Here is a 13,314-nt window from a genome sequence, read left to right on the forward strand (position 1 = left end):
TAACCAAGCTTGATGCTAAATCTCAGAAATGTACCTTCATTGGATATGGGATAGATGAATATGGCTATCGGTTATGGGATTTTAAAAATAAAAAAATAATTAGAAGTAGAGATGTTATATTCAATGAGAAGGTTATGTATAAAGAACAGATGCAGGAAAAGAAGTATGAATAGGACAAACAAGAATATGTGGTGTTGGATGAGATTTCTGAAAATGAAATGCCACAGGTACCTAATGCTCAGCAACAACAGATTGTCCCACAAACTCCTGCAAGTGTTAGATGTTCTACGAGGACAAGTAGACCCCCTGAAAGATTTTCTCCTTCTTTGTATTCTATTTTATTAACGGATTCCGGTGAACCAGAAGAATATGAAGAAGCAATGCAGGTAGATGCCAAACAACAATGGGAGCTAGGCATGAAAGAGGAGATGGACTCCTTGATGAAAAATAAGACTTGGGACTTAGTCCCTTTACCTGCAGAAAAAAGAGCCTTGCCTAACAAATGGGTTTATTGACTGAAGAAGGAGGAAGGAGGTCAAAAAAGATATAAGGCCAGACTTGTGGTAAAATATTTTGCACAGAAAAAGGGTATAGATTATGATGAAATATTTTCTCCAGTTGTAAAAATGACTTCAATTAGAACTGTACTTAGTCTTGTGGCTGCAGATGATTTACATCTTGAACAATTAGATGTCAAAATAGCTTTTCTCCATGGAGATTTGGAGGAGGAAATTTACATGTTGCAACCACAGGGATATGAGGTTAAACGTAAGGAGAACTTGGTGTGCAGGTTGAAGAAAAGTCTGTATGGCCTAAAGCAAGCACCCTGACAATGGTATTTAAAATTTGATAGTTTCATGGCTGAACACGGTTATCATAGATGTCATTCTAATCATTGTGTATATTTCAAGAGATTTGATAATGGCAGTTATATTATCATGTTGGTTTATGTTGATGACATGCTTGTTGCTGGGTCTAACATGCAACATATAAATGATCTTAAATAGAAATTAGCCAGGTCATTTGCTATGAAGGATTTGGGTGCAACTAAGCAAATTCTTGGTATGAGGATTACACGGGACAGGAAAAATAGAACCTGGAATTTGTTCCAAAGTGAGTATATAAAGAAGGTGTTGAAAAGATTTAACATGCAGGATGCAAAAGCAGTTAGTACACCTTTGGCTAGTCATTTCAAATTGACTAAGGAGATGTGCCCAAAGGCACAGGAAGAGGTTAATAAAATGTCTAACATCCCGTATTCATCAGCTGTTGGCAGTCTGATGTATGCAATGGTATGCACAAGGCTAGATATTGCACATGCAGTGGGAATTGTGAGGAGGTTTATGAGTAATCCGGGTATGGAACATTGGAATGCTGTGAAATGGATTCTTCAGTATTTGAAAGGAACTACTATGAAGGCATTATGTTTCAAAGGATCTAATGCTGCTCTGAGTGGATTTGTTGACTCTGATCTAGTGGGTGATATTGATTCACAGAGGAGTACTACAGGGTATGTTTTTACTATAGGGGTAACTGCATTCAGTTGGATTTTTAGGCTGCAAAAGGTTGTTGCACTTTCAACCACTGAAGCTGAGTATGTTGCTGCTACAGAAGCTAGCAAGGAGATGATTTGGTTGCAATGTTTTCTGGAGGAATTGGGTCAGACACAAGAGGATAGCCCATTGTATACTGATAGCCAAAGTTCCATTCATCTTGTGAAGAACTCATCTTTTCATTCAAGGACAAAGCACATTCAGCTCAGGTACCACTTCATCTGGACTATTTTGGAGGAGGGTCAGTTATGGCTTGAGAAGATTCACACAAGTGAGAATCCTGCCGATATGTTCACGAAGGCAGTTCCACAGGAGAAGCTATTTTCTTCATCAATTTCTGTTGGTCTTCTTGATTGATAATTGTGGAATTTATACCAGTCGAGTCCTAGTGTTTTATCCAGCGGACGCTGCATGTACAATGGTGTCATGTAGTATCAGTCTCTAAGTGGGAGATTGTTTGGTGTGGAGCCTAATCAGTCTCCAAGTGGGAGATTGTTGAAATGTGGTGATTGATCAGCAAAGTATTGTACACTCAGCACGTATCCTCGCTGGGGTCCGGGGCCGGGCCAAGCCCCGGGTAGGGGTTTGGGGGTGGCAACCCCCGAGAAATTTTTTTTTGCTATTTTTTCGTTGATGAAAACTGACATTGTAATAAAACCCTAAAAAGGCCGACTTTGTTTGTTGCCCTAAAAACACATGTTATAAGCGGTTGGGATGCTTAAGGCATTGTATGGTTGATGTACTATTTTTGCTGGATAATAAGAAAGATTGGACGACTGTGTATGGTGGACGTAACCCATTTTGGGTGAACCACGTTAAATCTCTATGTTATTCGTGTCCTATTTTATTTCTTTATCTTTTGTATTTAAATCTGCATATAATTGTTAGTTCATATTTGCTTCGGATTTGCTTGAAACCCTAACACCCATCACGTGACCATGTAGGTTCAGATGGTTTGTCTATACGTGCCCTGGACTCTGAGATATGCGATGTCAAAGTTTAAGGGTTTTTATACTTTGAGCACTCAAGAGAAAGCGTCGCTAAGGTGTGGTTCAAAATGATTGAGCGACAGTTTTTAAGAAGTTTTCTTTTTGTTTCTGGGTTTTTTTTGTGGGGTGTCAAGAGGAAGGGGCTATCATTGTACCATCCTTTTCTTCCCTTCTTCTTCTAGAATTTTGGGTTTCAAATCTTCATTTTATTTTGTCATCTAGTTTGACTTCCTTTATTGGGAAGTTTTTCTTTACCAAGGTCCCTTTATCTATGGGATTTGGCTTGGAGTTGGCTTATGTTATGGTTGTGTTTGTCGATCATGATGTGTACATGTGGACCCATCTTTACAGAGCTATTGTTTTCCTTTGTTCCTTTTGCAATGGGCGTTTTCAGAAGGAGGTTGTGTTCGCTTGGGCCCACCTCACTATGGGGGCCTCTGAGGTGCTTTTCCTTGTTCTTGTGTTGAGGGATCTAGTTGGTTTTTAGGTTTATGGTGCCCTCTATACCTTTTGTGGGGCCCATTATGCTATCACTAGCCTTCCAAGTGGAGACTCCTTTTGAGGTGGAGTTTGATAGTGTGGGGGTTGGCTGAGGTCGATGGGATTGTGGGGTCTAAACATTTCCTGGTGGAAGACATATTTCCTATTGGAGTTAGTTTCTCGCTATCAGTGGTGGGTTGGAAGTGGTGGTGTGTTGAGGGCTAGCTGCCTTGTGGGTGATTAACCAAAGAGGGATTTTCTCCCTTCTTACTAGCCTCTATGGTGGATTTTTACTTCTTCTCAAAAATGTCATTTCTTCTTGAGACGGTGCTTCTGCCCCCAATACCCCCTGTCCTCCTATGTTTCCTCTTGAGGGATAGTTTAGTTTTTCTACTTTGATGGAGGATTTTTCAAGCAAAAGGATGCAAAATTCCTTTCAAAATCTATTGGTTGTTTTTTTCTCCCTTGGTTGATTCAATCACAATTCAAGGGGTATTTTTTAGTAATTTTGTTCAAGGTTCTTTCCTAAACCCCTATGTTCTAATAAGGTGATTTTGTTGTGTTGGGAATATTATTCCCACTAGTTTGAGGCTCTGGTAAAAAACCTCTATTCAAAACAAGGTATGTCCTTTTTTGGTTTTCAAGTTTAGGTGGGCTCATTGCTTGTGAACTCCCCCCTTTTGTGTGCCTATATGGCAGTTATGTAAAGGTTTGGGCCTATCACACTTTAATCAAGCAAAACATTGGTTTTTCAGCAAACATGAATGTTTCTATTTAACACACATGAAAAAATAAAAAAAAAGATAGAAAAAATCTAAAAGATATGTGTACTCTCCATTGATGTCATTGTTTCAACAAAAATGATAATTAAATATGTGCAAGAAAAGGTAATGCATATGAGAAAATATGTGTCTAAATTATAATAATTTTGAATCAAATATTAATAATAAATAATTATGTAACAAATATATATATATATATGCATGCCATATATTATTGTTATTGATCTATTTTTAACAAATTATGAATTCATTTGATTTCTATATCAAGTTATACTATACGAAAAATATTATTTATTAAAAATATTTTTTTGATTGATGAAAATGACCAAAGGGGCCACACCCATTACATTTTTAGAAATTTACAATACCAGATGGAACCATATGGGAGTCATACTTCCCTATGCCATTATATATAATCAAAACTAGCAACTATTTTCATAGATATTACAAAATTTTAGAGATTTCAACTTTGTTAGACTTTGGTTTGTATATTAATAGAGTAATAGATACTATCCTATCTACTCACATGTTCACATTAATACAAAACATCTTGTTGGTGGTTGTTTATCTCTCATGTTCCTCATCCACATCCTACTCTAAGGGAGGGTTTCATTGGGTAAATGGCCAATCCATCTATACTATTGTGACTATCTTGAGAAAACCAATGCCACATGTTTCCTAGTGTCATTTGATATCAACACTCGATAGATTTTGAAATCATAAATGAAATCCAAGGCCCATTAAAAAATGAGTTGACTTGTAGCCACGCTCTTTCATCTAGTTAAAATTCATGACCCACCACCACTATTGTAGGAAATCATGCATCCTCCATTTCCAATAAGGCCAAACCAAATCCACCATCATTCTTTTGAAATTGTAGTTTGATCCCTCACATTCATTACCATGGCCATAATGAATGTATTCTCATGGAATCTATTGAACATGTTGATATATATGTCTCACCCAAAACTAGTGCAATAGAATGTAAATCTATTCTAGCCTTAGTTTTAAAATCCTCCTTTAGCCTTTGTTAAATAATCTCCATAAAAAAGGAAATTTTTGTTCTTTTTGCTAAATAGGTATATGGCGGTGTTCATCTTTTCAATGCAAGAATGGAGATCAATAATCTCTACTAGGTGCATGTAACATGAAGCTACCATTATAAAGTTTAATATTTTGTACTCTTCCACACAATCCTTAACATCCCATTGTATTTCTTATCCCTTTTGTTTGCTTACAATTATGATCTTTTACCCCTCAACCATATCTGCTTCACAAAGTAACTCATGCCAAACATTTATCTAATATAGGAATAATTCATTATTTTCCATTTCAATCACTCAGATCACAAATCAACTTGCCACATCATTAACTTCTCTAAACACATGATGTGCAGAAATAATCAACCTAGCTTAATGTCTCCCAAATTGGTATGATCCATTTCTTAAGTTTCCAATTTGGTGTGTATTTCCTAGCGATGCCATTTGTTGTGATCTGTGAGTCCCCTTTAAGGTGGAATTTTCTAAAGTTAATTTTTTTTGTGTAATGTCACTCCTAAAGGTGTTAGTTCCCTTGGAAGCTATCAACAAGATTTTCCCTCTTGATCCCTCATTAGACATCCTACTCCTGCAAGCTTGGATTGGATTGCCATGAGACAAGCCATCAAAGTTAGCATCAACCCATCCATTTTCGAAGGTATCCCATTGAGCATCAAATCTAGGGTTTAAAGCCTTATCAAACCAATGAACCCCAAAAATTAGGGTATTTAGTAAAAATATTATAAATTATAGAATAATTTATTAATAACGATTTATAAATAAAAAAATTTAGAATCTACATTTCAAATCTCAAAAATCAGTATTTCAAATTGTCTTAAATTGTGTGCTCACTAGAAGTGAGAAAATTTATCTCAAAATATAAATTCGAGTTCCCTACTTAGATAAAAAAAAAATGGGATATATCTTTATGCATCCACTTAGTGTTGGATTTAAGCTAACTAAAATTTCATGACTATAACTCACCTGCCTTAGTCTTTTGATGCCTAGATCTAGTATGGATCTTTTGATGTTTATAGATACGAACCTATTAAATCTTGAGAGTCATTTTCATTTTAGTCACATCTCTAAATGAAATAATTCAATGAATTCAAAACAATGCTCAAATATAACAAAAAATATGTAATATGATTCTAGAATGATGATGCAGTGTTGATTTAATAATATTTTGCTAAATTTAGTTTTATGTTTTGATGTTTTGTAGATTGTACTTGCTTATTCCTAGATGATTCAAATTATTTAGGGTTATTCCTTAAATACACAACCTCAATGTGCAATTTGGGATACTTCACACTTTAGTTGTCTTAAACTAATCAATACAAAAAGGAAGAAATGTTTAAAAATAAAAATATGAATTTTGAAACTTTATAGTTTAGATTTATAAGCATGGTAATGATTTGGTTCAAATCTACCCACACAAACCTTAACCAAGGTAATAATGGCATAACTAGAGATCAAGGCCACTTTCTTCATATGAGCATGATAATGGGATTCAAATTTCCTATTTTATAAGAATATCCTCATGAGAACACATCCTCAACCTCTTAACCATAGTAAAAAAAAAAAAGTCTATTAAAGGGTTGTTGCTAATTTGAAAACTTGACTATGAAACTCTATAGTTTACTTATGTGAATGTGGAAGTGATCTTAATGAGTCTAGCTATAACCTATCCAAGAAATTAAATTTGTCAGATAGGAGCGTATTATAGTCCTATCCTATTCATGGGACATCTAACAAAAGCAAGTCATAAGAGGCCAAAATTTGTGAACACTTTTGACTTAGTGACCTTCGTTCAAAGATATAAAACCTACCATTTTTTAATGGGGTTTGAATGTAGGTAAACATTCTTCAAATGATTTTTTTTTGTTTTAATAAAAAGGGCATACATACCACCTTCAATTGAAGGTAATATTTTTAAATGAAGAACATTCAATGAAGACCTTTTGTTAAGTGGGCCTTCATTCAAAACTTTCTTACCTTCTCCTTTCTTCTTTTGGTCACATTGTATTAAAAAAATAAAATTGAGGCAAACTTTCAATACTCAAACAAAGTTGCAATGCTATGAGATTTTATAAGATTCCATAATAAGCATTATGAAAAGTGTAATTTATATTACTTTCTATTTTATTATGTATTTATTTTCTATTTTTTAGTAAACATAAATTTTCTAGAAAACACAAAAAGTTTCCTATTAACACATGAAAAATAAGAAAAGAGAAAAAAATGTGAAACATATGGTCACCCTCTATATGATGTCCTTGTTTCAATATTTACTTTGGGTAAATATAAGAAAAGGTAATTAAATATGAAAAAATATTTCTCTAAATTATAATTAATCTAAATTTAATACTAAATAAAATACATGACAAAAAATTATAAAATAATATGCATCCCATAAATCATTCTTTATGATCTATGTATAAGAAATTATGACCTATTTGATTTCTAGCTCAAGTGATATGATATGAGAAATATTACTTGTTAAAATTACTATAAAGTATCAAAATCATTTATTGACAAGATTTTTTTAATTTATAAAAAAAAAAAAATCTACACACAATATTCTAAAAATAATTAGTTTGCATTGTCTCAAAGTTCTTAATTTTATGCTTTCATGAATTGATTTTTTTATAGCTAAAACTATTAATTTGAGTGTCCCACTTAGGCCAAGAAAAGGATACACATTTATGATTCCATAAATGATGGATTTGAACTAACTAAAATTGAATGACTAGAACTCACTTGACTTAGTCTTTTGATATCTAAGTCTAATAAGGAACTTTTGATGTTTACAAACAATTTTAGAGAATCATAAATAATGTGAATCGTGTTCTCCTTAATTTTCATTGTCTCAAAACAATAATTAACCACAAAAAACAAACATGAAATAGCTTCTAGAATGATGATGCAATGTTGATTTAATAATATTTTCCCAGATTTCATTTTTTCATTGATGTTCTCTAGATTGTAATTGCACATTCCTAGATGATTCAAACCTTAATAATTAAATACACCAACAAGGTATACAACTTGAAATAATTCATACTTTAGTCTACTTATAATGATCAATAGGAAAAGGAGATAATGTTAGAAATTTAAAACTTAAATTTTGAAACTTTGGAGTTTACATATGTGATTATGATTTTGATCAACTCTACACATATAAACCTAAAATAAGATAGCAAATAGGATATCTAAGAATCATGATTTTTTTGAATGAGCATGATATTAATATTAAAATTGAAATAGAATAATATAATTAATACTCAATACATAAAAGACAACCTAATCATTATAAATAAAAAACATACAATACATAAATATACATTTTTATTCATTGCAATAATTAAAATTTAATAATAATGATACCTTATAAATATTAAGAATCTTTAAAACACTTAAAAAAAGTCTTTTTAATATGATATAAGTTTAAATGGAGAATATATACACAGATAAATACAAAGTCATACCTCAAACAGACTAACCACTAGTTGAATTTGATAGCTTTATTTATAAATAACAGTTTTTAATTAGAACAGCTGTTTATGTTACCTAGAACTTCTGGAAAAAAACAAGCCAGGTCGGTCATTCAAGGGTTTCCGTAGTGGTTAAGTAGGTATACAGGAATCATGTCACCCTAACTGATGTATTATTGTCTGGTTTAAGAATAGCCCAGTTTAAACACATTCTCTGCATGCCTGCCCTCATACAGTACAAAACAAAAGCAGAACAAGGAAAATCATCAGCAATGACAGTGCCAAGAATCAAGTTGGGAAGCCAGGGTTTTGAAGTATCTGCACAGGGGTTTGGTAGCTGTGGCATGACTCTCACTGCCCCATATGGCCCAACTCAATCTGAACATGAAATGATCTCCCTCCTTCACCATGCTGTTTCCAAAGGCATTACTTTTCTTGACACCTCTGATGTCTATGGTCCTCACACTAATGAACTTTTCCTTGGAAAGGTAGGCTGCCTTGCATTAACTGTAGTTAATCTCATTTTCACGAGCTCTTTTTCCTGGATTCTCATACGGGCTGGTTTTAATCTGATTTTCAAAGTCTTTTTCCTAAAATTCTTATATGGGTTGATTTTAATCTACAACTTTCTGACTTGAATTGCAGGCATTAAAAGGAATAAGAAGCTGGCTACAAAGTTTGGGTTAATCTTTGCAGATGATAAATTAAGCATTCATGGAGATCCTGCATACGTTTGTGCTTGCTGTGAAGGGAGTCTGAAGAAGCTCGATGTGGATTGCATTGATCTTTATTACCAACATCGAATTGATACCAGAGTCCCCATAGAAGTTACTGTATGTACTCTACCCTTCTCTCTGTATGGAAACTGTTTGATAAAATGTTTTGTCTGTTGTTCCATACTTTGGATGCTTGTGTGTCTATGGCAGATTGGAGAAATGAAGAAACTGGTTGAAGAGGGGAAAATAAAATACATTGGACTTTCTGAGGCTTCTGCATCAACAATTCGAAGAGCCCATGCTGTTCATCCCATTACAGCAGTTCAGATAGAGTGGTCTGTGTGGAGTAGGGATGTTGAGGAAGAAATCATTCCAACCTGCAGGTATGTGGGTTTTTGAGAGCTACAATTTATTATCTTAGTGGTGAATTTTTAGTGATTAACACTTCAGGTTTTTACTTGTAGGGAGCTTGGTATTGGAATTGTGGCATATAGTCCTTTAGGCCGAGGTTTTCTCTCTTCAGGGGGAAAGATTGCTGAAAGCTTTGCAGATAAAGAGCTTAGAAAGGTATTTGCGTTCATTGATTTTTCTTTGCATTAATAGGTTTTATTAGCTGTTTAGGGTATTATAATTTGTAATATTCATGTATTATAGAACATTAATATTGTTTTTTATTAATAAGAATTATTGAAAAAATATATATTTAATATATAAAGATAAATTTTTAAGTTTATTTTTTTATCAATTTTGACTACTTATAGATTGTAATACTCTGACAAAGAAAATGACTATTTTGAATAAACTATATATTCACAAGTCAAAAGATTTTGTATGATATAATTATGAATATGGTTTCATATATTTATAATTTTGACAATCTTTGATTTTGACAAAGTATTCTTTTTGTTTTTTTCTTAGATTGTGCCAAGGTATATAGGAGAGAGTCTTAAAAGGAATGATGCTATATTTGAGACACTATCATCAATTGCTTCAAAAAATGGGTGTACTCCAGGGCAACTTGCACTTGCTTGGATTCAACACCAAGGAAATGATGTTGTGTCAATTCTTGGGACAACCAAAGTCAAGAACTTTGAGGAGAATGTTGGTGCTCTTTATGTGAAGTTGTCAATTGAGGAAATGAAAGAAATAGATGCCAAGGTATCTTCTAATGGTGTCTATGGAGATCGATATCATGACATAGATTTTACATGGATGAATTCAGAAACACCTCCTTTGTCTTCATGGAAAGGGTTATAGTTAGTTTTGATTATATTATCTTCATGCACGGCTAGTTACATGTAAGCCACATAAATGGATTCCATTTTGCTAAAATAAGAAGGAAATATTATGTCAAAGATGATGCAAAAAGTATAAGATGGAAAATTTGATTTGATTGCATGACTATTTCTTAAAAGAAACTCTTCCATAATATGCATTTGTCCCATTGAATTACTATTATTATGTATGATTAGTTTTCATGCATTTTCCAAAAAAAAAAGGGGAGAGTGACACTTTTTGTGTCTTAGAAAGATGGCCTTGACAAGTCATTCAAGATATAAATGTAATCAACTCTATTCTAATTAATTTTAAAGTAAATAATGTGAAGTATAACATTTTTGCAAGGTATAATCTAGAAATTTTAATTAATGGATAATGTATTTGTATTTCATGTTTGCCCACATTTTTTAAGTATTTATGTCTATATATGTATTTCTATATTGGTGTATATTATATATATGTAAATACATACATATGTACACACACAATTATAATTATAGGTGATTGTTGGTTAAAATTAAAAATACAACAAAGTTCTAAGTTTTGAGTTTTTTTTACTATTATATTTATACTCAATAAGAGGGATAAGAAAAGGTTTCTGGAATATGTGCAATATAATAGAAGGATGTGACAAAATGTAATATATAAACAATAGATAAAACATACATTCATAGACTAAATATATAGGCCATAATATGCATTTATTGTATCTATTATATCAGTTTTTATGATCTACAAATACATTTTATAATAGACTCTATTAGTCTCCATTACAAGTCTCTTCTTAGTTACATCTAATATTGTATAATTCGCTCCTCTAGATATTACTATGTTTATACATTTCTATTAATAGCAATCAATCTATATTCGCATATCATTCCACACTATCAATTTCTCTTTTTTATATTACTTTATTGTATTTTCTCACTCTCTCCTCTCACCTACTTCTACCCTATTTCCTAATATTTATACCAAAATCAAGTGACATGTCTCTTTCACTTTCTTTATATTTCTTAATACTTGGTTTAGGTCACATGGATGTATTGTACTTGGTTTGCAACATTTGCAACATTTCTTGTCTACTTTTCTTTGTAGGGATTCATTTTATTTGTAACTAGCCTCTAGCATCTTTTAATTTTTCACCATTGGCCTCCATTAGATCAATTTTTTTGTGTTTCTTATATAATGGGAGATCTCAAGTTCTATCTTACTAAAATAATCCTCCCTTTGAACTAGTGTTATCGTCAAGACATCCTAGTTTTGTCCTACTCCAAAATGTCAAGATTATAACATTATGACATCTTTCTAAGCCTCATGGTAGAATATTATTATGTATTTCTTTTAATTAATGAAAAGTAGTGTTTGACTAAATTTTGTTCTACTGTACAAATTATCTTTGTCTATTGACTTATGTGAGGGATTTTTCTCCACCCCCTATTGTAGCTAGTATCTGAATTGAATTAGCTGCCTTCTTTGCTTCTATAATCATCTTGGTCATATGTGCTAGTCTTACTTTGACTACTTTTCTTAATTATTTGGTCTAAGTTCTTAGTCCTTCCTACTACTCATGTATCTATAACTTTTGGGTGTGGATGGTTTCTATGTGTACCTTAATCATGCCCTCCAAATCTTTCATCACATCATAAGTAGATGAGGCTTGTAAAAATTAGTTTTTTAGATTATCCATTTTAGTAAAGAGTGTTTAATATATCAATCATTGTCATGTATATCTTATTTTTTCTAGACATGTCTCCATCTCTCTCCCTCTTCCTAGACATCTATATCCATATCAATGTGCCTCTATTTCTCCATACTTCTCTTTTAATCTCTCCATATCTCTCCACCCCTATGTATATATCTCTCTCTACTTCTATATATCACTTCCTATCTCTATCTGTATCTTTCTATCTCTCCCTCTTCCACTCTCTTCCTATTTCTCCCTCTCAATTTATTTATCTTTTCCATCTCTATCTCTCTATCTCTCTCCTCTCTTTCTTTATCACTCCCTCTCCTCTCCATATCCCTCTCCCTTTCCATTTCCATCTCTATCTTCCTCTCTATCTCTATCTCTATCTCCTTACCCCCCTCTCTCACACTTTTCCATCCTCTATCTCTCCCAAACTCTTTCTATCTCTATCTATCCCTCTCTCTCCCTATTGCAAACATAATATGAGCCTATTGGTAATGGAGCCTGATTATCTCTCTAATTCAAACGTTTTGTTTTAGTTGTGTTTGGATCTATATAACTAGATGCATAATTGATTTGAAGCTATCAATTCTCCATTGACAATTATTTTGTAGGAACAACATCATTTTCTAAATGACCTAGCAATTTACCTCATCTACCACACAAATGTACACAAAAAATATATATAAAATTTTCTATAATTGACCTTCCACACCTCTCCAGCATACATTGTATACCACAATATAATTCCTAATTAATAGAATGGTGACATCAAAAGAAACAGAAATGACACCCTTTCCAGATTTAAAAAAAAAACATAAGATTTTTATAGCTATAAAATCTGGTTAAAGATTTGATCTGGAATAAATTAATGGATGACTGAAAAAACTAAACAATGATTCTCCAACGTGAGACAATTTTCAGAATAAAACCTGCCACAAAATATAGTCTATCGTCTAATTACATAGTTATCGAGGATCGTTCACGTCATTTGCCGCTAGAACTTTTGTCCACTTGATTCTCTTATTAGATAATTGGAATTCAATGAATGTAAAATTGTCGTATGTTGCACTCGACGTTTTCCATGAGGAGCGTCACTTTCTCAGACCTAATAATACTTGAAATAGATAATCAATTTAAATAGAGACGGACAGTTTTATATATATTTCTATCACTTATCTATCACAAAATAGTTTCTCTCTGTTTTATATAAACACATTTTTCTACCAACTATACACATCCTCCTTTGCTTTTTGATTAAGACACATCCTTCTTTGTTATGAAAAACTTCCAAACTT

The 13,314-nt window shown here is 32.7% G+C and overlaps 1 protein-coding gene across 1 annotated transcript; it reads left to right on the forward strand.

Annotated features, from left to right (window-relative positions):
* Positions 1-8,418: 8,418 nt before the first annotated feature.
* Positions 8,419-10,426, forward strand: LOC131063029 (probable aldo-keto reductase 2). The gene is made up of 5 exons (XM_059222182.1): positions 8,419-8,847; positions 8,998-9,168; positions 9,262-9,434; positions 9,516-9,618; positions 9,970-10,426. The coding sequence occupies exons 1-5, from the start codon at positions 8,554-8,556 to the stop codon at positions 10,306-10,308; spliced, it is 1,080 nt and encodes a 359-aa protein (XP_059078165.1). The 5' UTR covers positions 8,419-8,553; the 3' UTR covers positions 10,309-10,426.
* Positions 10,427-13,314: the final 2,888 nt, after the last annotated feature.

Source organism: Cryptomeria japonica, chromosome 1 (assembly GCF_030272615.1).
Source record: "Cryptomeria japonica chromosome 1, Sugi_1.0, whole genome shotgun sequence".
In the NCBI taxonomy this organism is placed as follows: Eukaryota; Viridiplantae; Streptophyta; class Pinopsida; order Cupressales; family Cupressaceae; genus Cryptomeria; species Cryptomeria japonica.

What these genes read in the sequence shown, in the direction of transcription:
- LOC131063029 (XM_059222182.1), top strand. Translation starts at nt 8,554, where the DNA reads ATGCCTGCCCTCATACAGTACAAAACAAAAGCAGAACAAGGAAAATCA. An exon ending in GCTGCCTTGCATTAACTGTA is followed by an intron (nt 8,848 to 8,997) that starts GTTAATCTCATT and finishes AAAAGGAATAAG; the next exon opens with AAGCTGGCTACAAAGTTTGG. An exon ending in GAAATCATTCCAACCTGCAG is followed by an intron (nt 9,435 to 9,515) that starts GTATGTGGGTTT and finishes TTTTACTTGTAG; the next exon opens with GGAGCTTGGTATTGGAATTG.